The sequence below is a fragment of the Microcebus murinus genome, chromosome 18, assembly GCF_040939455.1.
Source record: "Microcebus murinus isolate Inina chromosome 18, M.murinus_Inina_mat1.0, whole genome shotgun sequence".
NCBI classification, from domain to species: domain Eukaryota; kingdom Metazoa; phylum Chordata; class Mammalia; order Primates; family Cheirogaleidae; genus Microcebus; species Microcebus murinus.
The window spans coordinates 47,211,279-47,238,702 of record NC_134121.1 but is presented as its reverse complement, the minus strand read 5'-3'; the positions used below and the strand labels follow the sequence as shown (position 1 = coordinate 47,238,702).

The window sequence follows — 27,424 nt, the reverse complement described above, 5'->3', positions numbered from 1 at the left end:
AAAAACATGAACTACTTGGGAATAAATTAAGAAATATATATATATATATATACACACACACACACACACATATATGGGCTGTACTTTGAAAACTACTAGACACTGCTGAGAGAGAATCAGAGAAAACCGAAATAAATGGAGAGTTACTGTGTTCATGTGTTGGAAGATTCAGTATTGATGGCAGAACAGATGAAATTTCTCCCCAAATTAATTTTTTTTTTTTTTTTTTTTTTGAGACAGAGTCTTACTCTGTTGCCTGGGCTAGAGTGCTGTGACATCAGCCTAGCTCATAGCAACTTCAAACTCCTGGGCTCAAGCAATCCTCCTGCCTCAGCCTCCCGAGTAGCTGGGATGACAGGCTTGCGCCACCATGCCCGGCTAATTTTTTCTATATATTTTTAGTTGTCCAGCTAATTTCTTTCTATTTTTAGTAGAGACGGGGTCTTGTTCTTGCTCAGGCTTGTCTTGAACTCCTGAACTCAAATGATCCGCCCACCTCAGCCTCCCAGAGTGCTAAGATTACAGGCATGAATCATGGTGCTTGGCCCCCAAATTATTCTTTAAGAGTTAGCTTAATACCACAGGCTTTTTGTTGTTGTTGTTTTTCACAAAAGTTGAAAAGACGAAAAACTAGACCACTTACAAGTAAATAAAAATCAGATTCCCTCTTACATACAACAGTGGCTATTACAGTACATGGAAGAATGACTTTAAAGGTCTGAGGGGGAAATGGTTTTAAATCTGGAAATTCCTTTTTTAAAAGAAATTACTCAAAGATATATTTTTGGAAAAATAAAAAATGAATCTAAGGGGAAAGATACTGTTTCTTGTATAAAAAAATTAAATCTAAAAGATTGTTGATTTGTGATACTGAACCAGTCAGCTAAAAGTCCTCTATAATCTCAAGGTGGAAGACGTGTTGGGGCTACAGAGGAAGGAGGGAGAATAGTATATAGTTGTTATTTGGAGAGAGTATAGTGCCTGATACCAAACTGGAAGTTAATGAATATTAATGAATATATATTGATTAATTCTAAGCAAAAGTGCCTTGCTTGTGAATAAAAGAATGACCTTCAAAGTTGACGTAAACAGATCTTCCATATGACAGTGCTTTTCCTGCCAAGTGTAAGGCCACTGGGCAAATAAAAGAGGGGTGGGATGTGGGTCTTGAGCATTGGAGGGGCCAGGTGTTTGCACTAACCTGCAGTGTTTTGTGTTTCTTGCAGATGTTCCCACAAGCCTGCACTTCCAGAGCATGCTGAAATCTCAGTGGCAGAACAAACCTTTTGACAAAATCAAACCTCCCAAAAAGTTTTCACTTAAGCACAGAGCACCCATGCCAGGCAGCCTGCCAGATCCAACTCGTAAAGACAGGCACAAGTTGGTCAACTCCTTCCTAACAACAGCCAGTAAGTGTCAGGGAACTGGGGGATCCTCTGTCGTTTCAGTTATTTTTCATTCCTTTTATATTCTCAAGTTACTGATTTGCTATGCCAGTATGTTGTGGTTGAGAGAGGCAGCTGACTGATATGCATTCAGCCAGTTACTACTTGTGCTTGTCTTGAATGCTCTCAATGGAGTTTGGGAGCTCTTCTAGGCACTATATGGGTCTTGGGGCATGACCCAGAATGTTCGGTGAACAGCCAACAGTGGCATGGTATTGGTTTCATCTGTGGGCAGGCTGTCTTTTGTAGCCTAGTGTCACATTTCTTTGGTTCTGGGCTCCCTTGCCTGTCATAGCCATTGTGCTATTTACTAGAAGATTCAGTCTTGAAGGACTATCCTGCTGCCCTTGGGTGTACCGAATTGGCCTTGGGAGAACTCAAGAGTTTAAAATTCAAATAAGATTTGAGAGAAGGTATTTCACAGCTCTTTTTCTGTTCCCCTCTTCAGAGCTGTCCCATCACCAAACCCGGCCCGACAGGACCCACAGGCAGCACTTAGACGATGTGGGGGCTGTGCCCATGGTGGAGCGAGTGACAGCGCCAAAAGCAGAGCGCTTGCTCAACCCACCGCCACCCGTGCATGACCCAAACCACAGCAAAATGAGATTGCGAGACCATTCATCTGAGAGAAGTGAAGGTAGGGCCAGGCCCATGGCACCTCTACCTGCAATTGCACCTGCTCAGGGCTTTCTGGGGCAACCTAGGCTTCTCTTAATTGCTCCCAGCTTTGTCCTTCACTTTGTAGGAAGGCAGAGTAGGGGGATGCTACTGCTTCTAAATGCAGGTCACACTTCTTAACCACCGCAGCAGCCTCTGCCCAGCCGCTACCTCCCATTGACTAGTTTGCTTCACCTTTTTATCCTCTAGGCTTAGAAAGCATTTTTGCCTTTAGTGTGCATTGCTGCCTTTCCTAGCTTATGTTAGAAGTTTCACTGGTTAAGATAGCCATGTATTCCTCTTTTCTGTTGACTTCTGCAGTGTTGAAGCATCATACAGACATGAGCAGTTCGAGCTACTTGGCAGCCACTCACCATTCACCACACAGTCCCTTGGTGCGGCAGCTCTCCACCTCATCCGACTCCTCTGCACCCACCACCTCTAGCTCACAGGTTACAACCAACACGTCTGTAAGTACCTGTTTGGAGTTGGCCGGGTGTTCCTCTGTAGGTTACAGCTCACTCAAGGGGCTGTGTAGAAGGACAGTATAGAGGGTGGTTATGGAAACCAGGGCATTTATAGGAACTCAGCTCATCTGTATCACATCATCTGTATCGTCAAAGTGGTGGTATTTGACTTTCTGTTGAGTTGTTTTTCCTAGAGATTGATTTATGTTGAGTCATCCATATAGAGAGCTTAATAAAGAGACAGACTCTTAAGGTGGTCTGTAACTATTCAAGATCTGTGGGGCTAAGTTTCACACAAGGCTAAATAATTTTACCAACCCTATTGGCCTAAGAATTGGATGTGAGAGGGGAGGAGGGGGGAGGAGAGATACGTGCAGGCATTGGAGACATTTGATTTCCTTGATTTTACTCTCCTGGTGAGTGGAGATGACATACTGAGAAGAAATACTGGGTGTTAGGGTGCTGGAAGGGAAGGGACACGGTAGAGCCCATGCTTTGTTGGTGTATAGAACAGAATTACAGCTAGGCTAGCCCATTTGGTGCACATTCATGTGCCACACATACCCCAGTCACCTTTTACAGTAACACACTGCCATTCCAGACACGTTCCCGTTAATTTCATTCTAGTGTTTTAATCCCTCTTGAACACATGGACCTGTAGCTGCTTTGTAACTACTAAAGGGTCCTTTGTATAATGCTTATAATAGTGGTAATAGTAAAAAGAAAAGTCTGCAGCTGTATTGTTTGTTGAACACTTATTGTGCACCAGTGCTAAGTGATTTACATGTGTTACCCCATCTCATAGGCATGAAAACAGAGGCTTTCCAAAGTTAAGTAAATTGCATAAGGCAAGGAAGCTTGTGAGGGTTATAATTGTGATTCAAAACCAGGCAGCCTGACTGCAGAGCCAACTCTCCTACTGTTACACTACACAGTCTAAGCCTGGGTGGTGGGGGCATTGCAGAGGCAACTTACAAAACTCCTTCAGAGCTTAGATCAAGAAACTTCTAAGCTTGCAAAATGTGCTCATTTAGGCTCCTGTAATTGGGTAGGAATTCACCTTGTTCTCTCTTTGCTCTTAGAAATCAATCTCTTCCAAACAGCCTTCTTGCTCCTCTGACACCCTCAACTTTTGTCTAAGATGTGTAGTATCCCTCACACTCTCAATTATCCACCAACAAAGGGTGAATTTTAGATAACCAAAGTATATAAAAGAAAGGCTAATTCTGATAGAAAATCTGGACTCTTGAGATTTAGGACTTAGTGTGAGTACTTCAGTATTTTTCTCACCTACCAGCCCTTCGGTGTCTGGAGAATGTTAACATAGGCCTGAATCATTTGAAAGTTTTACATATTATTTGTTGCGTACAGGTTTTGTATGTAGCACTATGTGGACGCTGAAGGCACTCATTTCCAATTTTTTTCAAAGACTTTGAAATTAGACAGGGCGTGGTAGGTCATACCTGTAATCCTAGCACTTTGGGAGGCAGAGAGAAAAGGATTTCCTGAGGACAGGAGTTCAAGACCAGCCTGAGCAAGGAGACCCTGTCTCTATAAAAAATAGAAAAATTATCCAGGTATGGTCACCTATAGTCTCAGCTACTAGTAAGGGAGGCTTAGGTAAGAGCATAGCTTGAGCTCAGGAGTTTGAGGTTGCTGTGAGCTGTGATGATGCCCCTGCATTCTAGCCTGGGTGACAGAGCAAGACCCTGTTTCAAAAAAAAAGACTGGATTTATTTAATAGTAAGAGGATAAGCCAAATATAAATATAGTTGTTCTTTGGTATCCATGGGAGGTTGGCTCCAGAACCTCCCATGGAGGCCATAATATGCAGGTGCTTAAGCCCCTGATATAAAATGGTTTAGCATTTGCATATAACCAGTGCACATCCTCGAGTACTTTATAATACCTAATACAACGTAAATGCTATGTAAATGATTGCTAATATTGTATTGTTTAAGGAATAATGATAAGGAAAAACGTCTGTATACATGTTCAGTACAGACACAATTTGTTTTCCCAAATAATTGGTTGAACCCATGGATACAGAGGGCCAACTGTATTTGAAATCAAGTAGAGAAGCTAGAGAACACTGGAGAGACAGCAGAGAGGATGGGATGTTTGAGCCAGTGCTTCACAAGAGCCAGTGGCTGCATCAGAATCACCTTAGTGGCTTTAAAAAACAGAACTTCCTAAAGTTTCTGATTTGAAGCTATGTATGGTGGCAGACATCTGTAGCTGGAGGCTGAATCAGGGCGATTGCAAAAACAGGTTCTGATTTGACAGAAGAGGGGGAATCCTAGAACTTTTTTTTTTTTTTTTTAATCAAACATTCTTTATCTTCTGATGTACAACCAAGTTTAGGCACCACTTTCCATTCTCATCATCTGCTCTCTATCTCTGGCTTTAAGGGAGGTTAGTTAGACCAAATAAGTAGCTGACAGAATGAGGGGTCTAGGTGGAAGGTGAATGGTAGAACTTATTGAATAGTCCCACAATCTTCTCCAGTCTCTTTCTCTTGAATGTACTAACAGCAACCCAAGAAGACTCAGGGAAATTACATACCTGTTTCTGCCAGCAGTTTCACATTCATTCTTGACCAAGATATAGGGAAGTCTTTTCTCTCTTAAGGCTTTCTTAAGATGCATTTTTTGTAGCAGGACGTAAAATTTCAGCAGAGATGTGACAGTGACAGGGGCCTTTGGGTTTGAGAGCCCTAATCCTCCCACTATAGAACTCAGCCAGGCAAGATTCTCAAAAGCCTCTTCAACTATTTTGGTTAACCAGTTACCCTAAATTTGTGAGGTCAGTGACAGTCATCTCATTTGATAGAGAAGGGCATTGTGGTCACCTGATATTACAAATGACAGCAGCTGAAATTCTGATCCAGGAAGTGCTGACTTTTAACATTCTCTGAGAATGTCCTAAGATGATGGGATGAATAAACTGTTTATTGCTCTCCAGAAACAGAGCATAGAGTAGTTGTAGGAGTGACTTCTTCCTCATCTTCTTTCACTAACCCCTTTCCTATGGGCTGACCACACTTGGTGGTTTGGGTGTGTATGCAGCCTCTTAAGTGTTTCCAGCTGTTTTGTTGCCATGGCAGCATGTTTGTCATCCCACTGTTTCCCTCTGGCCCCTCACCAGCTCAGTTGCCAGTCTGTTTCAGGATAGGGTATTTGCTATTTGAGTAGTAGATAGTAGACCTTTTCTTCCATCCAAGAGACCACACTATTTGGTTCCCTGCTTTATTCCTTCCTTGGTCTTCGAGCTACTGTAGATTATAGATGTTCACCTATACTTCTGATACTGGATCCTTGGAAGTCTTATTTTTCTAAGAGTTTGATCTTTTTAACTTTCTATAAAAGCAAATTTCCTTTCTCCAGGAATGTGAGGTATAGCCAGGTCCTCCTCTTTAGTTTTCCTCCATCTCTGTTGATACAGCTAGAAAGTTATCAGCTCTTTCCTCAAGAATAGTAGAAAAAGAAATCACATAAAGGCTGAACAGATGGTGGGTGCAGATTTAGCTGAAGAGTTCACATCTTCGAGAAGGAGGTGCATTCATGAAAACCAAGGTTAGATGATATATCAAGATGGGCCTCTCCTTTGGGCATCTTTTTGGGATAAGGTTTTAAACATTGCTTTTTAGGGGCCACCATGGGTCTAAGACAGGGATAAAGAGGGGAAACAAGATTTTTAAAAGTGGGAGTTAATAAAGGTATATATGGACGAATAGGAACCGCAACAATCAACTTGGGATACCTATCCCTATAAAATTCAGCAAAAGTCTCTTTTCACATGAACCCATGAAGGAAGAGGGTGGCCGATGGGATTTACGAATGGGAGTTACTCCTCGGAACTGCTTAATATTTCTCCCAAGGACTTTGCTCTTAGATACTGTTTCTCCTAGGTGTGAGCAGCTGCTATGGTCACTTCCCAGCTTCAACCTGAGGACCTAGAGGCCTGGTTATTGGTGATCCTGCTTTAAGTCTTGGGTGAATGATATGATAATTATCGAGTTGTGCCTCCCTTTTAAACTTACCTTTGTCTTACAGCAGCCAGTAAGGAGGAGAAGGGGAGAGAGCTCATTCGATATTAACAACATTGTCATCCCAATGTCTGTTGCTGCAACAACCCGTGTAGAGAAACTACAATACAAGGAAATCCTTACACCCAGGTAGACTCCCTGAATAATTGGCCCTTCTCCCCATTCTTCCTGTTACTGCTCTTTTCCCCTCTTCTCTTCTGATCAAGCTTTGGGCCCTAGCCTTATGTTCTGTCGTCATAGTAAGGAAGGACTTACCTGATAGGAGTTGAAATTATTTTTCTCTATAGTTCTCTTTCATTCCATTATTAATGAATACACCAACCAAACCAAAGGTCACAACCTGGCAAGGCCACTAGCCATTACTGGTCTATAGATATGTTTTATTAACACATACAGTGTGTTTAAAAATATTGAATTTGTTGTCAACATCAAAGCAGGATTTCACACGTAAATCTTTATTTCTAGCCTTTGTTGATAAATAAGATTTGGCAATCCTGTGTATGCATTCCCATGTGGTAGCAATCAGCTAGTGCTGAATAGTGGTGGTCCCCTTTAAACAGGTTCTTTTGCTTGAGTTTGTCCCAGTCACCCAGCCCCAACATAACCCAGGCCTGATTCTCCCATTTCTGGCCTTTTTGTGGGCATTTGAGTAGGAGGCCTATTTTAGAGACCTCAAGGGGTAAGGAGACTGAGCTGTGATAGGACACAAACCTGCCAGCAGAGAGCAGTCTCACCTGCAGGAGCAGGGTTCTCATACTCACATGGACAAATTTATCCTGGCCCAGGCTGTAGCCTACTTGTCATGATTGTTGGTTCTTGGTTTTGCAGCTGGCGAGAGGTTGATCTCCACTCTCTGAAGGGAAGTCCTGATGAGGAGAATGAGGAGGTAATGGCATGGTCCTTCACTCTTAGAAGAACACGTGTGCATGCACACACACATGTGGTGCACACACTCTAGATGCTTCAAGACCCGTGGGCATCAAGTGCAAGTTTCTGTATTTCTATCCTAACCAGGAAAAGCTTAGCATGGGGTGGGGGATGTTCTGCTCAGACTTGGCTTCTGGAGGAAAGAAGGGATCAATGAAGCTGCTTTATTGCAGATTGAGGACCTATCTGACGCAGCCTTCGCCGCCCTGCATGCCAAATGTGAGGAGATGGAGAGGGCACGGTGGCTGTGGACCACGAGTGTGCCACCCCAGCGGCGAGGCAGCAGGTGATGGGGCAGACATAGGTCCACAGGGCCTGTGGATGGGGGTGGACGGGGAGTTCAGGCCCTGCCTCTGTTCGTGAAATTGCCACTGCCTCTTGGTTGCTCTTTATAGTCATCTACTGGCCATGACCAAGAATGTCCCAAGTTCCTTGGTGTTTGTTGGAACTAGTGGAGGTATAAGTAGGGGTTGTGGTGATTTAACCAGAGGAACTTTGAAGGCCTCAATGCAAATTAACCCTCCTTTGGACAGTGGACTGTGGTCCTACCTGAAAGAATGAAAGAACTCTGCCCCATATATACATTACTACCCTGTCTCCATTTATTGTTCTGGTTTTTGTGTTTTTGTGGGGGTTTTTTGGTTTGTTTTTTGTTTGTTTGAGGCAGTCTCCACTCTGTTGCCTGGGCTAGAGTACCGTGGTGTCAACCTGGCTTAAAGCAACCTCGATCTCCTGGGCTCAAGCAATCCTTCTGCCTCAGCCTCCCAAGTAGCTAGGACTGCAGGCATGCACCACCATGCCTGGCTAATTTTTTCTATATATTTTTAGTTGTCCAGCTAATTTCGTTCTTTCTATTTTTAGTAGAGACGGGGTCTCACTCTTGCTCAGGCTGGTCTCAAACTCCTAACCTTGAGTGATCCTCTCGCCTCGGCCTTCCAGAGTCCTAGGATTATGGGTGTGAGCCACGGCACCTGGCCTCCATTTATCGTTAACTGTGGCAGAAGCCCTGGGGATTCTTTCTAAAGTAGAAAATTTTGGGGGCTCTTGTTTTTACTTTTTTTTTTTTCTTTGACTATAATTTTTAAAAACTAATTTCTCTACCACCATGAATTCACCAGCCTTTGTGCCAGAAATTAGTCCCTGGCATTGTTCAGCCATGGCTTTCTCTTGTGATGTTAGGTGTGCCTAGTTCTTAGTATAGCTAGGCCTCCAGGCAGTAGTGGAAGGAAATGGGATTGCTGGATCCTAGGAAAAACCAGGTGGTGCCAGTCTGCCTCAGCTCATCTGGTAGGGATGCTTGTTTCATGTTCTCCCTTCCCCCAGTGCCCAGAAGTGGACAAGAAATCCCATATTACCCAGAAACTCAGATTTGCATTCCTTGGTGTTACAGGTCTTATAGGTCATCAGACGGCCGGACAACCCCCCAGCTGGGCAGTGCCAACCCCTCCACCCCGCAGCCCGCCTCTCCTGATGTCAGTAGTAGTCATTCTTTGTCGGAGTTCTCCCACGGTCAGTCTCCTAGGAGCCCCATTAGCCCAGAACTGCACTCAGCACCCCTCACTCCTGTGGCTCGGGACACTCCACGACACTTAGCCAGTGAAGATACTCGTTGTTCCACGCCAGAGCTGGGGCTGGACGAACAGGTGAGCGATTATGCCTTATCATGGGGTTGGCAAGATGGGCGTAGAATTGGGAAGGGACAGCATCTACTGAAGATAGGTTTCATCTTATAGCTCCCCCTCCCTATTTTGAGGGGATAAGGGGCTGAAATTGATCTCTTAAACATGTAATTGTATTGGCCATTGTTAAAAGGGTGCCCACCCTGTGAGGGGTCTTCCCTGATTGCCCCAGGCTCCATTACACAAGTAGGACTCATGGCAGGAACCAAGCTGGGACTGAGTCCTGACCAGCATACCTTGTCTGCCCACAGTCTGTCCAGCCATGGGAGCGGCGGACCTTCCCCCTGGCATATAGTCCCCAGGCAGAGTGCGAGGACCAGCTGGATGCACAGGAGCGGGCAGCACGCTGTACTCGGCGCACCTCAGGCAGCAAGACTGGCCGGGAGACAGAGGTGGCACCCACCTCGCCTCCTGTTGTCCCCCTCAAGAGTCGGCATCTAGCAGCAACAGTCACAGCTCAGCGCCCGACTCACAGATGAGCAGGAGACAAGAATCTAAACAGACTCACTAACTATTGGCATTAAAGCTTCAGAAATCTCTGCGTTTGATATTCAAACATCATATGCCGGAAATTTTCACAGTTTTTAGTGAATTTAAGGAATTTAGATCCTACTTTGGCATTTTTTTTCCTTGTTTTAATTTTTGTTTTGTTTTTGTTTCCGTGTTTTCTCGTCACACACACCCGAGCACTTCCTCCAGTTGGCAAACAGAAGTTCAGGCTAAGACCCTGCTGGCCTGGTCCTGGCACATCCTCTGCACTGTTGAATCACTGGACTTACTGATGTTAGATGATCACCCCTCCCCTCACACCTGTGGGCAGGGTGGAACAGTCACGTGGGCAGAGAGAATGGGAAGCTCCAGTTCAGCAATGCCTTCTTAGGTGAGGGTAGGACAGAGCAGAGTGCTCTGGGCTCTTACCCTCTCCCCTCCCATCTGTGGCTTGGCTCAGCTCTGGCCTTCCTGGCTGGCTCCCCCTTGGTTTTCTGTGCTGGAGCAACCCCCACCAGAGCCTCTTTGCCATAACTGCCAGCTGTTTGCATTGAGCTCTCAATGGCAGAACTGCTGGCTTCCACTGGCACCTAGATCTTGGAGACCTGTTTTCATTTTCATTTTCATCTATATTTGGTCATCTCTGTCTTAACTCTATAACTGCAGTAACCTGGCTGTGACTGCTCAGGTTCCCACCATCCTGCCCCTTGGCACCCTCCCATCTGCCCCATCCATGCTCACCCCCACACACACACCAGTCCTTCCACTCGGAATGGTTTTACCACCTATTGTGATCTGTAAAGGTGGGGTTAGGACTACTTAACCTCTGTTCCCACTCCCCTGCAAACCAGGGCATCTGGGAAGTGAGCAGCCAGCTCCCCTGTATAATTTTGTTTTCACTGACTGATTCACTTGGTCATGTTTCCTTCACATCCAGGTCCCTGTCAGTCAGTATCAATGAGACTCTGCCTCTTTCATGATCCCCTTGCCTGTGGAACATGTCTGGTCCTAGCTGTGGTTTCCATCATTCCCCTATCACCCTTATTTGTTAACCTTGTGCCTGTCTCATGTATAATCACATCACCAAAAAGGGGGAGGGGGGAAGGACTTTTTTTTTTTTTTTTTTTTTTTTTTTTGCCATTTTGTAATCATATAAAAATAGTAGACAAACTGCTTAATGGTTGGGGTTTTTTCACAATTTTCAACATTAGTGATTTTTTTTTCTGGTTCTGTTTGCAAGTTAAAGGGTTTGTCATTGTTTCTTTAAAAAACAATAATGCACCATATCCCTATGCATAAAGTGCTTCTTCTATTTATAAGGTTGAAAATTCTGAATAACCCTTTTAGCATTGTAAAAAAACAAAAAAAAAAAGAAAAATTGAAAAAAAAAACTTGTATTTTGTAAATATTTTCTTTTCCTGCTTTGAGCTGTGTAATGGCAGCGAAACATGTAGCTGTCTTTGTTCTATAGAAATGCTTTTCTTCAGAGAAGCTGATCTTTGTTAATGTCTTGATTCTGTTCGCAAAGCACAGACTAGTGCTTACAAAAAAAGGAAGGAAAAATTGAAAAAAATAATAAAAAAAAGAGTTACAGAATGTTGTGTGCCAGGCCTTTCTTGACTTGTGCTGGGTATACATTATATACATGCCAGTGGTGGTGGCTTCAAAGCCAGCTCTGTTGGAGCCATCCTTTGGGGTTCTCTGAATTGCTCTGAACCTTGCAAAGTCTCCATTCTGTCCTCAGGGAACAGGCAGGGTCATCTGTTGGTCACCAGAAAGAGGATGTGGTGCTTTTTCACTGAGGGTAAGGGGTTGCCAGGAGGAGAGGCGGTCTGCAAGGGTCGTCTGCCTTTTCTTTTTATGGAGTGAAAGTTGAACCATTGCCTCTTGATGTTCCTTTCTGTAGTGGTGCCAGCAGTATGACATTTTGTATCTACTCTAAATTGCTTTTTAAAGGAGATTTTTCTTTTCCTTAACTTTTTCAGGAGTTGGGGGTCAATGAGAATATATAATTTGCATAAATGCCTGGGTTGTTTCTTGCCTGCTACCTGAGATTATCTTACAGCATCTTTCTTCTGAGGAGGCTAAGTGCTTGATTTTCTTGGTACAAGATGAATAAATAGGTGGGCCCGGTTCTCTCTTTTCTCACTTTACCTGGCAGTCAGGCAAGTGCTGCCATCACCATGCCTGCTGAGGTGGCATTTCTCTTGCTGGCATATTGCTGCCTCTGGAGTTACAGTTAAGATCTGTTCTACTCAGACATCTGCCTGCAGTGGCTAAGCACATCAAGAAAAAGCCAAGAAAAATAATACTTTGAAACTGAAAATCTAAGGATTCAATATCCTGACCTTGACATAATTAAGAAACAATAATATGAGGGTTTACTGTTTTTGTTTTCCTTTGTGGCATTGCTAGGAAGAAGCTATCTGGTATCTCTGTCTTGATTTAGTAGAAATATTCCTCAATCCATAATGAGGTTCCAAAGGAAAGAGAAAGGCAGCTTTGTCAACCTGGCAGGAATCTAAGCTGCTCATTCAGCTGATTGATTGGCTGGTGTTCTGCTTCAGCCCAGGCCTCTGGACTAATTTCCAGGGACAGAAGATCTCATATACCCAGTCCCAAACTTTCTCAGCTTTGGATACAGACACTGGTCTTACAAGCTCTGAGTGCAGCACTGTGAGCTTAGCCACAGAGGTTCATCTTGCCCTTTGAGTTGGACCAGGATGTTTTGCCAGCACCAGAATGAGAGAATCAACTGAAAATGAACCAGTCTGAGAACACTCCTTTCACTATCGGGGCCCCTTAGAAAGAATTGTTAATCCTGATGTACAACTTTTAACAATAATGTTGTCATTTCCTGTTCTAAGTAAGGGTGGGAAAGAACTCAAAAATCATACATCCTTTTTAAAAATTTATTTATTTTTAAGGCTAGTCAAGTGAAGTGGAATGGAGAAGGAACAGAAAATCACCCTATATCATTTTTTGTGCTTGGAATCCATGAACACAGACCTTATTTAATCAGAGTAATAACTTTATTTTCAGATTCACTTTTACAGCAACAGTCAGTGTAAATCATTTGTTAAAACACACAATACACTATATGGACATTTCACAAACAGGAAGCTAAGCTAAGATGATTTCATGTCCCGCCCCCCACCCTCAAAGTTACCAAAGAAATCATGGGACTTGCAAGTGCCAGAAAGTGTCCTGTACAACTTTGCAGATTCACGGGGCTAAGTCCATTAGGAGGTTAAGACTCTAGGCCAGTGCCAGGGTAACCCTTTTCAAAGCTGAAGAGAAATCAGAAGTCTCCTGAAGCCACAGATCTGTAGATGGAACAAGCTGATGATAACCTCTGCCGTCAGCCCCCACCTCTTGGCTTCACTTGGAGAACAAAGACAAGGAGAGTGAAGGAAACAATCTCAGCCCCCGAAAAGTACAGGCTGCATGTGTGCAGCTGGTGGGACAGGTGACACGGAGGTGCCAACAGCTTAGAGGGAAGGATGCTGGGGTCTTAGGCATGCTTTCGGGCTTGGGACCCCACAAGAGGGCAGCAGGCCAAAGCAACCAGATCGCCAGATTCCCACTTAGCTGGGAAGGCCATGGGGAAAACTGCTGGCTGCCTGCTGCGAATGGGAAAACCTGTCAGTGGAAAGGTGAAGCCACAAGGACCTCTAATCCCATGGCATCTCCGTCTAGCAAATGTAGTTGAAATAATGAAGAAAAGGGTTACAGGGCAGTTTCACTGCTGCACTCCAAGACCTCCCTTTGCCCGTGTTAACTATTGAACACGTTCCTCCCCCCTCCCCCCACAGCACAACGAGCAATTGCAAACAGGAAACAGTCTCACCACTGAAGTCAGCTTAAATGGAGCTATTGATAAAATGAACCGAGAGCTTGATAGGCATATAGTATACCCTATCTAGCCCACCCAGGGACATTGGCTCTAGAGGTGGGAGAAATGGGATAAGGGGAGGAATATCCAGCCCTGGGGGGATTGTCCTCATTTAATGTCACAAGCCAGCACCCCTTTGCAATCTACCTGCCAGCATTGACCTGATCACCCTAAACCATGACCTTTAGGCTGACCCCAATAGCCACACTGACCCCCCCACTTGGGAGAGTCCACAGCCCTCCTCTGACGGCCCATGGTGATGAAGAGCAGGGCCCAGGGACTGCAGGAAGAGCAAAGAGGTGCGAGAAGAAATGCACCAAAGTCAGTGGCAGTAACGAGCAGGCCATGCTCTTAACAGCTAACAAATCTCTACACCACATTTCCTTTTTCTTCCTCTGAACCCTTCACTTCTGAGAACAGCTGGGACTCAGAGGACAGTGGGGAACCTCACAGTGGAAAGTTCTGGGCCCAGATAATTCCTTGCACAGAAAGCCCTGGGGGAGGCCCTGGCCCCCTACCACCCAGCCTCCCAGGTTGCCTTTAACTGTACCCAAACCAGAAGTGACAGGACTGGGCCTGAGGCTGCTGAGTTTCTTTTCTGCAAAGGCGGCTTCCCTTTTCTCATGGGAGCAGATGGAGCTTTGTGCAGTCAGTGGGCTGGTGGTGCTCTGGCCAAAGCTTGGGAACCATGTTTCCTGACTTCTCACCCTTCCTCGCTCAAGCAGCTTGGGCCCCTGGAGCCCATCCAGGATGGACAGTCCATTCCGATACCTTCTGTGGCTGGAGAGCCCTTGGTGAGGAGGCCTGGCATGTCCCTCCTGAGAGAGTCTGGAGAGGGACCCCAGCCTGCGGGATGGGCTTCTGGGGACTGTGAACTTTCTTCCTTTTCCTTCTGATGCAGTTGTAAGACCCTCTTTCAGGACTGCTGTGGGACTTCTCCAGGCTGTGACCAGAGAGGACCATGTCCATGCTGCAAACCAGGCCAGCCACAAGACACAGTGCTCTCTGCCCTGCCAAAGGGGGCCCTGGGGGAAGTGGGGAGGGGGACACCATAGCTTCTGTCCTAGTCCTGTGCTTCAAGCCTTTGCAGCTGAAGGTCCTCCTCAGGAGTCAGAATCTGGTCTCTTTGGGGTCCCAGACGCTGATGAAAACCTTTCAAAACGTGGCAAAACATGGGAGGCCCTCTCGGCAGGGTACAGCCACACTGGCCTCCCGGAGCCAAGTCCCAGCATGAGGGTGAGAGAGATCTAGGACCCTCATGAGCGTGGGTTAGAAACCTCTTTACAAGCATTTCAAGATACATGCGTCCTTTTTTTTTTTTTTTTGTCTTTTTTTTTTTTTTTTTGTCTTTTCACTATCATAGTCACTCTGGTGACTCCAAGCATAAACAGACAAATCCAACTACAATGCAACAGAGTGCAGACGGGGAGGGAAGGGCAACATCTACGTATATGTTCAGCTGCTCCAGCAGAACAGACAGCATTGCTTCCAGCTGGGACTGGGGGGAAGAACCATTTCCGAGGGGGCATGTTCCCCTTTTTGGGGTGTGGAGGGTGATTATATGCACGTGGAGGTGAGCAGTGGCTGGGCTCTGGGAGGCTGGCAGTCTCAAGCTGGGGCACAAGTTGGGGGCGGAGGAAGAGTGGTCCTGCCTGGGGAGCCTGGCGTGCCCATCCTGGTGCTATCATTGGCAACACCCAACTCCTGCCGCCAGCTCAACACGGGAAGGGACCAGGCCTTCTGGGAGAGAAAGGCTCTCTCCACGTCAACAAGGCAAGAACGTCTAGGGTCATTGGTGAGCAGCACCCTGGCTCATATCTGTGATGGGGGCTGGGGGCAGGGAATCGAATAAGGTCATCAAATCCGCTGTGAGAGGCACACCCACAGGATGAGGAACTTGGAGCGAGAGACTTAGGCCCAACCTTTGTGCCTGGACTTTGCCTTCCCTTAGTTTCACCACTTAGAGTAGGTGCCTCCCATATCCAGCCAATGTCCACTGCTGAGAGGTGGGTGGTGAGGCTGGGAACTCGGGACAGTGTGACACGATGAGGAGTACAGGCAGTGATTGGCTCTCACAGCAGACACACGCACGGCAGGGCAGACAGAGGTGGCTGCAGTGGCCGTGGGAGGGACAGGAGGCTTGGAACCCACCTCCCAGACCCCCGAACACTCCAGAGATGCCGGAGGCCAGACGTGGGAACAGGCGGACATCTCCCAAGAGGCACAAGTCCTTACAAAGAGAACTGGTTAGCCCTAAAGTCCCCGGTCTGCGAGGTGGCCAAAATCGTGGCTGCAGTTCCAACCTTCAGAACTCAATACATCAGTTTCCATGGAGCCGAGGGAAGCCTCTTAGCTCAGGACCCCGCTCAGCTCAAGAAGGACCCCCACCCTGCAGGGAGGGAGGAAGAGGCCAGCGCTCTCGGACATCAGACATCGAGGTCAGTCTCCTCCAAGGAAGTAACGCACAGGGTGCCACCCTCCCGCCGACCTTCCCTCTCCTCCTGCCCACTGCCCCTTCTCCCCCAGGCCGCCCTCCAGGGGGTGGCACACCGACGCGCAGGCGACCCGGGCCACCAAGAGCAGGAGGCCGCCAGGTCTGAGCGGCTGCAGGCTGCGGAGGCGGTCGCCCTTCCCGCTGCTCTCCCGGCGGCGCCCGGCAGGGGGCGGTGTCGAGTCTCCCACGCCCGGCGCCGTCCTTCCTCTCCCCTGCCCGCCCCGCCTTCCTCTCCCCTGCCCGCCCCGCCCCCATCACACTCACACAAGGTTGACATCATCTGCCTGTGGCTCCACGAACACACCAAGTTTCGAATCCCTTGTTGCTGCCGCTGCCTCTGTGACACCCCCAGGACGGGGCCAGGGGCGGTGGGCACCCCCGGTCCCCTGAAATTCCCCGGAAACCGCTTTCAGAGCCTCTCCTCCCTCTTCGACTCAGAGGGGGGGAAAAAAAAAGAATCAGAAGGAATTGCCCAAGGAAGTGCTGGGTGTGGCCATGTTGCTGAGTGGCTTCTTTTTTAAATAAATATTTTATTATTAGCCCACCCTTCAATTTGGAAAGATGAAATTTGCTCTTATTCCCATCACTGATTTTGAAGTCCCGAGCCAAAGCCGAGCGACAAAAGCAGGTTAGGTGATTAACCGATTAACCGATCTGCGAGGAGCAGCTGGGGGCAGAGGGCGAGGGGCCAGGTCATTATTCTTTTTTTTTCCACACTCTCTCACTCTCTCTTCTCTCCACGATTATTGACCGCCCCGGGGCCTGATCACAAACCCTGCTTGGCCAGGGAGGCGGACACCTCGTCGGCGAGCGTGGCGAGCTGCGGCGAGTCCACCATGTTGATGCTGCCCGTGGAGGACACGTTGCTGAGGTGCCGCGGAGACGTGTCCCCCGACACCACCGGCGACTTGTACACGATTTCCGCCCCGTGGTCCGTCTTGGCTTTGGCGTTCTCGCGGAAGGTCAGCTTGTGGGTTTCGATCTGCAAGGAGGAAAGGAGGGGAAGGAGGGTGAGACCAAGGCGGAGAAAGGGGACAGGCCCTGCCACCAGCTGGAGATATATCCCGCAGTTATGCAGACATATACATGTATCTTTAAAAAAAGAAAGGAAAAACAGAGTCTCACTCTGTCGCCCTGGCTAGAGTGCAGCGTGGCGTCAGCCTAGCTCACAGCAACCTCAATCTCCTGGGCGCTCAAGTGATCCTCCTGCCTCAGCCTCCCAGGTAGCTGGGACTACAGGCATTCTCCACCATGCCTGGCTAATTTTTTTTTTCATTTATTTATTTATTTTTTATTTCTTTAACCAATGAAAGTATGTGTTTTGCTGAACTGGCTAGTTATATATATATATATATTTTTTGGTTGTCCAGCTAATTTCTTTTTATCTTTTTAGTAGAGATGGGGTCTCACTCTTGCTCAGGCTGCTCTTGAACTCCTGAGCTCAAAAGATCCACCTGCCTCAGCCTCCCAGAATGCTAGGATTACAGGCATGAGCCACCACACGTGGCCTATATATGTACTGTAATACATGTGATAAGGATCTACGCAAGCTTTGCACTCTCGTTTCCAAACTTAATACCTTCTGTGATCAGTAAGTACCTAGAGAGCTTCCTCATGCTTAGAATTCCCTTACAGCAGAGGTGCCAAGATTCATCTGCTCCCCTAGGATGGCCATTTGGGCTGTTCCAGTATCATGCTGGTGCAAACAGTGTTGTTCATGAACAACCTTGAATGACCTTGTGTGCACATCGCTCCACACGCCGCGTGTAAGTGGATGCCAGCTGCAAATGCAGGTGTTGAATGAGAAGCACATCAAGGGATGGCCCCAGAGCCACTGGAGCCCAGCCAGAGCCACACACGTTCCTCCCCTTTGCCAGTGACTGATGAGGACTTCGGAGATGGCTGCAGCTGTGGTCAGTACTGGCAGGTATGCTGGATAATATGATTTGCTGAAGCCTGCATTCATTCATTCACTCATTCATTCATTTAGAGATGAGTTCTCGCTAGTTGCCTGGGCCAACCTGAACTCCTGGGCTCAAGAGACCCTCCCATCTCTGCCTCCCTAGTAGCTGGGACTGCAGACCACAGTGTGCTCCACTGCTTGTCAGCAATTTTGCTCCTCACACTCAGAAAACAAGGGACTAAATCTGACGGGATCAGCTAGGACCAGACAGTGTCTTCCGAGTTTTCTGAGCCATCACAGAAGTGAGTTAGAAACAGAAGGAGCCAAGAAGTTTTAGACTTGGACTTGGCTCTAACTCATATTCTTAGATGACTACAGCATTCCAAGCAGTTTCCAGAACATTGTCTCTTTTGGTTCTAACCAGCACTCTGGGGTAGGTACAGTACTTCCATGCCGTTCTGTTGAAGAAGAAACTGAGGCCAAGGCTGGAAGGGCTTTTACACATCTTGCCCACCTCACACCTCTAAGCAGAGTCAAGCCCAGAGCTTTTCCCAGCACAGAGAAGCTTCCAGAACTGATGGAGGTCTGTCTTCACCCAGGAAATCACCAATGCCCAGGCCTTATCCAGACTCACTCAGACTCTTTAAGGGTGGGGCCGGTCCTTTAGGCTGGGAGGCCCTGCCTTAAACCCTAATCCAGGTGAGAGTAGGTGATGAGAACAGCGGACTCTGGGGCTTTTTTTTTTTGAGACAGAGTCTTACTCTGTTGCCCAGGCTAGAGTGCCATGGTGTCAGCCTAGCTCACAGCAACCTCAAACTTCTGGGCTCAAGCGATCCTTTTGCCTCAGCCTCCCAAGTAGCTGGGACTACAGGTGCGAGCCACCACACCTGGCTAATTTTTTTTTTGTTTCCATTGTTAGTTGCCTGGCTAATTTTTCTATTTTTAGAGAGATGGGGTCTTGCTCTTGCTCAGGCTGTTCTCAAACTCATGACCTCAAGCGATCCTCCAGCCTGGGTCTCCCTGAGTGCTAGGATCACAGGTGTGAGCCACACCTCGCCCAGCCAGAGCCTGGGCTTTTGCGGAGAACCTTCTCTACTTCCCCAGAGAACTGGGCCCTGCCCCCAGTTGTCCTTTGAAGCAGGCAGCCTCCTGGTCCCCCTTTGCTTTCTCACTTCTGATAGTGACCCAGACACTGAGAGGTGTTCTTGCATCTTTTTTTTTTTTTTTTTTTTGAGACAGTCTCGCTTTGTTGTCCAGACTAGAATGAGTGCCGTGGTGTCAGCCTAGCTCATAGCAACCTCAAACTCCTGGGCTCAAGCAATCCTGCTGCCTCAGCCTCCTGAGTAGCTGGGACTACAGGCACGCGCCACCATGCCCGGCTAATTTTTTCTATATATTAGTTGGCCAATTAATTTATTTCTTTATAGTAGAGACGGGGTCTTGCTCTTGCTCAGGCTGGTTTTGAACTCCTGACCTCGAGCAATCCGCCCGCCTTGGCCTCCCAGAGTGCTAGGATTACAGGCGTGAGCCACCGTGCCCAGCCTGTTCTTGCATCTTGTGTCTGGAGAAGTACGATGAACTTTAGGTCCACCTTGGGGTCAGGAGTCCAGAAGGAACACTGTGCAGAGCCAGGCAGTGCAAGATCATCATCTCAGGGCCGGTCCCCTCCCTTCCCATCGGCCTTGGGGGGCCCTGTCTGGGTGCAATGTCTGCCCCAAGGTTCAGTTTGCAATGTCTGCTTTAAGACCATACCAGCAGGTGCTTCTCCACAAAACTGTACTATTGTCCAAACATGAGACAGGACATGCCTGTGTGTTCTTTCAGAGCCAGAGGCAGTGAGGGGGCTGCTGGAGGAAGACAAGCAGGGAGGTATGGGGACTGGCCAGGGCAGGGGACTCCTGGCTGCCACCCAGCATGGCGTGGTGGAGAGATGGCCCGGCTGCAGCTCCCACCCAGCTGGGCCACCTCGGGCAGCACACTTTCTCACGCTGGGCTGGCTCTCAGATTCCACACCCATTCTGGGACATCCCTTCTCCCTCTGCCACTGCCCAGTCAGCTGCTGCAGGCACTGGAGGCTGGAAAATGAGCCACTCCCCGAACTTCAGGGCAGGTGTGGGTGGGAAACCCCAGAGGGTGCTTGGGTTGCATTTATGCAGAAGGGAAAAAGCCAAGCCAGCCACGAGAACGCATCCTGTGCTCGGCCCAGAGGCAGCTTGCTCGGGGCCACCCACACCCTGTGCCCCAAACGCCCACAGCAAGACCTGGAGACTCTAGAATCTGCTGGGGACACTGAGGTCCAGCAGCCTCCGAGTGGGCGGTTTCATGACAGGCAGGCGGAGGCTTTGCTGAAATCTGGATCTCAGCATCATCGTTGTGCTCTGCCCGCTTAGTAACCCATTTAGAAAACTGGGTTATGTCCCCATGACTTGTTCTTGCTGCACCAGAGCTGACTTTGGGGATGCCAGTGTCCTTCTGTGAGTGCTTGCACACCCCAGCGCCTAGGATGGTGGTTCTCACTTGTGACTGCACTGAAGAATCACCTGGGCCGGGCGCAGTGGCTCACAGCTGTAATCCTAGCACTCTGGAGGCCGAGGCAGCAAGTTTGCTTGAGGTCACGAGTTCAAGACCAACCTGAGCAAGAGTGGGACCCTGTCTCTACCAAAAATAGAAAAATTAGCTGGGCATGGTGACACACACCTATAGTCCCAGCTACTTGGGAGGCTGAGGCAAGAGGGTCGCATGAGCCCAGGAGTTGGAGGCTGCAGTGAGCTATGATGGCACCACTGCACACTAGCTGGGGGACAACGTGAGACTGTGTCTCAAAGAAAAAAAAAAAATTACTGGGAGCTTTAAAGGCCAGATACCCAGCTGCACCTGAGACCAGCGAGTCAGACTGCCCGGGCTGGGCCCAGGCACCAATCCGCACCCAGGTGAGGTCATGGGCAGCTAAGCCAGACCCACAGTCCTGGATGTTGCCGAGAACCAGATCAAAGGCCAGTCAATGCAGGATCCGCCCTTTCCTCCTCTGGACAATTCTGCCAGCCTTTGTCCACCCACCTTGCTCGACACCTGCATCCACATGCAGCCTCCGCCCCGCCCTGCCCCATTCACCTTTTTATTCCCTCCACCAGGGACGTGGGTGATGTTATCCAGGGACCCGATCTTCGACTGGACTCGATCCTTGAAGTCCAGCTTCTCAGATTTGACTTCCACCTGGCCACCTCCTGGAACACAACACACACCAGGGCACCTTGCCATCTTCCTCCGTGGTTTAGTGGACTCAGATGCATTAAATGAGGGCTGCAGAGCAAAGTGCCACGGGCTGCTGGGGCACAGCAAAATTTAGGGCAGGTGCCACTGCTCCGAAGGGAAGAGGACAGTGATACAACCGTCATGATTGCACGAGGACTGTAATTCCAAGTAGGGACCAGCCTTTAGGAGCAAGTAAGACTCTCCCTCATTTAGCATGTGGTTTGGATACAATTAAGTCCTTGCAAAGGGCTTGAGAACAGTTTGCTTCGTCTCCCTCATCAAGGTGTGCATCAAATATCTACTCTGAAAACTCCCCCTCAAGAAACTGCGAAGCAATCATAAATGCCAGCTCAGTCCAGAAAAAATTATTCTACATTCTAAATTGGTTGGTTTCCAACAAGTGAAATCTTTCTATATCAACAACTGGTAGAACACAACCCCATGAGACCTTGGAATTAAACTGAATGTCAAAATGCACGCTAAAAAGGAAAGACCCTGACCCTTTCTCCCTCCTTGGCCCTTAACGCGGTGCCTGAGGGAGGAAGACCAGGCTGGAGGAAGAGACGGCCCACGTCCCTTCTTGGGACGGATGAAGAAAGTGGCTCACCGTTGCTGGGATGGCTGCCAACTGTGGGGTAGTTTTCACTGGGAGACACGGTGTCCGTGTCCGTGACAGCCAGAAAATAATGAGACGTGCTCTAGACTGAGCTCCCAATGGCCTTTTCTTCCCACGGTAATGGTTCAGGTGAAGACCTGGGCCCTGAACAGGATCTAATGCAGAAGTCCCTGCTCTGGACTCGCAGGTGGGAGCCACAATCTACACCTGTGCTGCCCAAGCTGCTAGTCTCAAGCCACATGTGGCTACTTAAATGTTAACTAAATAAAGCTGGTTTGGTTCCTCAACCCCATTGGCCACATTCCCAGTGCCTGATAGCCACGTGTGGCTCGTGGCCGCATCCTGGACAGCACAGGTATAGTCTCTTTCCGTCACTGTGGGAGATGCAAGGACAGCACTGACTTCTATGCAGCGTGACGCGGGGCTCCGGGAGCATCATTTTCTGTTTAGACACAGTCACAGCAGGGGCATGGCACTGGCCCAGGGGTCCCAGGCTGTAGCTGGCAAAGTGTCCCCTATGGTGTCTGGGGACCAAGCTGGGACACACTGCTGGCCTTCGGGGCCGGGTGAGGTCTGCTGCCAGCCCAGGAGGCCCCATGTACAGCCCACTCGGGGAACCACGGGTTAGGGTTCAGGACCAGCCTGAGGCCTCCCTTGTCCCCTCGTCTTGGCCAACACAGCCCTGCTCAGGGGCGAGCGGGGGTGGCCACATTCCCCAGGCCCCAGCAAGTTCCACACTCAACCCTCACCTTGATGGTCCACCTGACAGACCCCTGCTGGCCAGAAGGCATCCCTGCACAGTCCTGTCCCTGTCCCCTGGCATCCCCCTTCCCTGCCCCCACCCCCGCCGACCCTAGCACCTTCCTGTCCCAACCCTCGCCTTCCACAAGGGCTACCTGGTTTATGGTGGATGTTGCCTAAAGAGCCACACTTGGAAGTCACCTTGCTCAGGTCAACTGGTTTGTAGACTATTTGCACCTGGAAGTGAGAGAGAATGAGAGAGAGAGAGAGAGAGAGAGAGAGAGAGAGAGACAGGAGGGGGCAGATGGAGAGACAGAGAATAAAATGGGATTATTTTATTGCGGTGTAACACAATGGAAAGCAGCTGTGTATGCCCAGGCCCCGCTTGGACGGCGGTTCCTGTCACCCTGAGGAACACGCCCCAGTCAGGGTGGACAAATGTGGTGAAATTCAGCCAGCCCTGTCCCAAGGGAGCTGGTCTTCACAATATAACTGTGGGGTTGGAGCGTCTTCCGACCCTGCGGAACCAAAGATCCTCAGGGGAAAACGGGGACACTGTGTAAAAAGCCCCCCCCCTTTCCTGCCGTGAACTTGACAGATGCCATCCAGACACGGAGACAGAAGCCACCGGTCTGATTAGCATGGCGGCGCCTGGAAACTCTCTGGAAAGGCGGGTGCTGTCCGCCGGCCTTGTGGAGGAGAGGCTGCTGAGGCCGGATGGGTGGGCGCGTGGGGACCACAGGTGGGCGCGTGAGGCCCGACAGGTGGGCGAGTGAGGACCACAGGTGGGCGCGTGGGGACCACAGGTGGGCGAGTGAGGACCCACAGGTGGGCGCGTGGGGACCACAGGTGGGCGCGTGAGGCCCGACAGGTGGGCGCGTGGGGACCACAGGTGGGCGAGTGAGGACCCACAGGTGGGCTCGGGAGCAGAGAAGCGTCGGCAGATCCCGGCTCCACCGCCAGGGCAGTGTGGGGTCACCGGGCGGGACCCAGAGCAGGAGGCGACTCGGAGGAGAGAGCCCTGACACCTGTGCACGCGACCTCCTGGACGTTTCGGCCTTTACCGAATGGGCACGGGCGGCACAGCGGAGACGCCGACGGGCAGTGTCTCGCCGGCTGGGGCGGACTCGGACACACTGGGAGGCCTGTGGGCTCCAGGGTTCAGCGCCCTTGGGAACGGCGGCCCCTGAGCCTCCTGTTCTCCCTGGGGCGAACCCCGTGGGGACCCCACAGAGGCAGATGAGTCTCCTTAGGCAAGTCTCCACCAAGCCTCGGCTCTGGGGGCCTGGGTCACCGACCGACACTCCAGGACCCCTGGCGCCTCTGCTGGGACCTCGTGGGGTGGAGGCCAGCCGGCTCCCTGCCCCAGGTCAGCCAGGGAGAGGCGGCCTCAAGCCTTGCAGGGGTCTATCAAGGCCCAGAAAGAAAGAGGGTCTTCTACCTAGGTCTAAACTGGAAAAGTCCCCAATTATTTTAAAGTCACGTTGGCGTTTGCTTATTGACGGAGGGCTGAGAGACGGCCTGGCCCTTGGCGTCAGTGTGGGAGTGATGTGTTGGGAGGAGGATGACCTGTGTCCCCAGGAGAGTGGGGACAGTGGCATCATTCCCCCCTCCCTGTGGCCTGGGTGAAGCCACTGTCAAGGAGCCGAAGGGTGGGGCTGGGCGGGGGAAGGAGTGGATGAGGGTGGGAGCCCAGTGGGCAGGTGCCTAGAGGCCGGGGAGGGGGCGAGCAGCCCTGCAGAGGCGCCCGGAGCCCAGCCAGGAGGCAGGGGGTCCCAGGTAGGGAGCAGGACCTGCCTGCTGGAATGTCACCTCACTGGGGAGGGGAGATCCAGGGCTGCCCAGGAGCCAGAGGCTGACAAGGAGCTGGTGACCCTCACAACCATTCACCAGGAGGAGGGCTTCCCGGGAAGGCTCCCACTGCCAGCTCGCAGTGGCCTAGGGCAGAGGACAGTGCCCCACCTGGGACATCTTGCGGCTCTCTGACAGGTCATAGGCCCACAGGCCAGCACAGTGCAGGACACAGCGGAGGCCCCAAGGAAGTCCCAAGTGTTCTGGGCACTGTAGCTTCTCTGGGCAGCAGCTACCCCTCACCAGAGGGGCAGGGCCATGTGGCTCTCTTGCGCCTGCCATCTCGGCCCCTGGAGCCCCATGGCCTCAGCGCACAACCTCCTGCCAGCCCCAGACAGGACTGAATTAAACCAGAAAGCCTGGGCCTTCCACCTCCCGCCGTGCCATCGCCTTCGAGGAAGCCAGAGAGCCAGGAGTCGAAGCTGAAACGGCTGCAAACGCAACGGGCACACGGAGCCGGGAACGAGGCGGGGCGGTGGGGTGGGGCGGCACACACGCTGCAGGCTTGGGAGACATGGTGGGTGGACAGGGGAGCGGGGCGTGGGGGCAGCGGAGACACGCAGCGCACACTGGCGAGGAAGCGTTAATAAGGCCCCATGCAGCAGCCGCAGGGCGAGCGCTCCTACTCCCCACTACAGCGGCTCAGCGGCAGGCGGACGGTGCTCGGCAGGCGCAGCAGCACATTGCAAGAATAAACCCTCTGCGGGATGCGGGGGTGCCTGCGGCCCAGGCTGCAGCAGTCACAGGGCACTGCCAGCCCGGGCTGGGCGCCTGCTCTCAGAAACCAGGCCCCCTGGGGTGGGCCTCAACGATCTCAATCTCGAAGCTCCAGTTGCCCAGGGTGGTGACAGTTTGCCCACGGCTGGGGCTGACCAAGAGCTGGGAAGCGAAGAGGGCGTCAGGGAGAGAGGAGCCCGGGAACACACACCGGCCGGGAACATCACGTGGGTAGGCGGGGAGTGGCTATCTGAGCCCCAGAGCTCACAGGGACACCCCACTGAGGATGCACAGTGTCCCCAGGGACGTTGGGAGGACACTAAGTATAAAAGGGCCAAAGCAGTATTTCTCTGTAAGGTGGAGTGACCTGCCACACTTTTGTTTGGCTCTTTGCCTTGCAGCCTCTGCCAGAGCGGGGAGCGGGTTTTAAACCGAAGCCGAGTGGCTCCGAGATCGGCTCCTTTCTGGAACGTGGAAGACACACAACTGAGCATAGACGGGACTCTTGGTAGGACAGTGACACCTTCATGTCAACTCATCAGAGCAAACGGGCCACCTGTCCAGAGTGGAGCCACGCAATGGAACCTGCCCAGGTGACAGGGGAGGAGGTGTCTGGTCTCAGGTGCCACCACCTTCAGCCCAACTTCCAGTGGGTGCGTGAGTCCATGGTGGGGATTACGCCCTGGGGCTCCAGCTGCCCAGAGAGGGGCTCGAGGGATGGTCCGTCCCCTTCCACCTACACGGCCTGCGCTGGCCAGGCACAGCCCTCCCGCACGGGACAGGAAGGGCCTCTACGGACAAGGCAGAGTGAGGAGTTGGGAGCCTGGGGACACGGAGAGATCCTGAGCCCGAGAAGGATTTATTCTGTGCAATGTCTCGCGAGTACATGTACTCATGCCACTTCTTAAAAATCAAACCACAGCACAGTGCAGGGAACGTGTGAAGGTACTCACACTGCCGCCTCCTGGGACGTGTTTGATATTATCCTTTGAGCCACACTTGGACTGGACGTTGCTAAGATCCAGCTTCTTATTAATTATCTGCACCTTTGACAGCCAGAAAAAAGGATGAGTGACACAGCACACCCAGACGCACCCGCTTGGCGCGACATCCACTTTCGTGACTTCAGGGCCAGGGCAGTGCAGGCCCGGGGCCCGAGTCACAGCCCAGGGGAGCTGGAAGGACTGATCTTCAGGTTCAGAAGGGAGGGTGGCCTGGAACGCATTCCAGAATCTTCCAGAATTGTCGGTGCTTTCAGGACACTGGTGTCACAGAGCAGAGCCTCCCTTTACGGAAGGACTGCGCTGTGAGGCCTGGGAACCGCCGGTCGGTGTCCCCCAGGCTGGGATGAGTGCCAGCTGTGCTCAGTGACATTAATAATGAGGGAATAAAAAGCCTCCCTGCCTCTCTGCTCACACACCCTGCCCGGCCCATCAGAACACACTGGGAGAACTTCATGTTCTCAGTCTGTTAGGCGTCGGGATCACCTGCAGATTAAAAAAAAAAAGGAAGAAACGCAGACCCCACCCACGTCCTAGAATTGGAAACCTGGGGAGTCTGGTTTAGTGTCTACACCTGTGACACGTTCCTTGGTGGTTGTGACGGGCAGCGGGATTTGCGAACCCTGAACCCCAGGAGGATGACAAGCAGAGACTGCCGCCGCCTGAGCGCTCTGCCCTGCGGAAGGGGCGGGTCTGCCCTGTCCTCCCACCGCCGGCCCTGCCACCCACCACCCCACAGCCACGCAAAGGACAAGGGGCAAATGCTCCCCTGCCTGGCTTAGCTTTCCCGTGAGTGCGCGTGGCCAGATGGGTGTCAGATGATGGCATTTCTGGAAGGTTCTTCTTTCTCCAGGCACCAGGGAGAAGGGGTGGGGCTCTCGGTGTTTTGGTGGGGAAGCATTTTACCCAGTGTGCCTAAACACCATGAGGGGGACAGGCAGCCAGGGTTCAGAGGAGCGTCTCCCTGCAGGAGCTGTGTGTGCAAACAGGGCAAGACTTCATGTGTCACCCCAGACGCAAACGGTGGCCGACTGCAGACGTGGCAGGGCCAGTTTGGCTTCTGGCACCAGGACCTCAGTTGCTGCCTTCGAGAATGGGGGGGGGGGGCGGGGGAGGGGGCGGCTCCCGAGGCCGCAGATCGGGACCCAGGCCCAGCTTCCTGCCCAGCCCGGTTTTCTTCCCCTTAATTTTACTGCTCTGGATCCTAAAACCTGGGACTCACACGTCTAACTCACCTCTCCA

The 27,424-nt window shown here is 50.6% G+C and overlaps 2 protein-coding genes and 1 long non-coding RNA gene across 17 annotated transcripts in view; 2 read left to right on the top strand and 1 right to left on the bottom strand.

The window, feature by feature from the left end:
• KANSL1 (KAT8 regulatory NSL complex subunit 1) overlaps window positions 1-11,308 on the top strand; it is a 179,018-nt gene extending 167,710 nt beyond the window's left edge. For 4 of the 7 annotated variants that reach the window (XM_075994652.1, XM_012751042.3, XM_075994650.1 and 1 more), the window contains 8 exons: window positions 1,227-1,409; window positions 1,894-2,082; window positions 2,424-2,572; window positions 6,625-6,746; window positions 7,446-7,503; window positions 7,718-7,830; window positions 8,935-9,187; window positions 9,475-11,308. In XM_075994652.1, the coding sequence (XP_075850767.1) occupies window positions 1,227-1,409; window positions 1,894-2,082; window positions 2,424-2,572; window positions 6,625-6,746; window positions 7,446-7,503; window positions 7,718-7,830; window positions 8,935-9,187; window positions 9,475-9,702 (1,295 nt within the window). In that variant the 3' untranslated portion in view covers window positions 9,703-11,308. The remainder of the gene's footprint in view (window positions 1-1,226; window positions 1,410-1,893; window positions 2,083-2,423; window positions 2,573-6,624; window positions 6,747-7,445; window positions 7,504-7,717; window positions 7,831-8,934; window positions 9,188-9,474) is intronic. The other 3 variants (XM_012751047.3, XM_075994653.1, XM_075994651.1) reach the window with 2 other exon arrangements.
• Window positions 11,309-16,611: 5,303 nt separating this feature from the next.
• Window positions 16,612-27,424, bottom strand: part of MAPT (microtubule associated protein tau) — a 95,230-nt gene continuing 84,417 nt past the window's right edge. For 5 of the 9 annotated variants that reach the window (XM_012751049.3, XM_020281027.2, XM_012751058.3 and 2 more), the window contains 4 exons: window positions 26,135-26,227; window positions 22,769-22,850; window positions 21,116-21,228; window positions 16,612-17,083 (listed from right to left, as the gene is read on the bottom strand). In XM_012751049.3, coding sequence (XP_012606503.2) covers window positions 16,868-17,083; window positions 21,116-21,228; window positions 22,769-22,850; window positions 26,135-26,227 — 504 coding nt within the window. In that variant the 3' untranslated portion in view covers window positions 16,612-16,867. The remainder of the gene's footprint in view (window positions 17,084-21,115; window positions 21,229-22,768; window positions 22,851-26,134; window positions 26,228-27,424) is intronic. The other 4 variants (XM_075994654.1, XM_075994655.1, XM_012751059.3 and 1 more) reach the window with 1 other exon arrangement.
• LOC109729468 (uncharacterized) lies at window positions 16,974-22,159 on the top strand. Its single transcript, XR_002221505.2, has 2 exons — window positions 16,974-17,063; window positions 21,136-22,159. It is a non-coding gene; the product is annotated as an uncharacterized LOC109729468 (long non-coding RNA).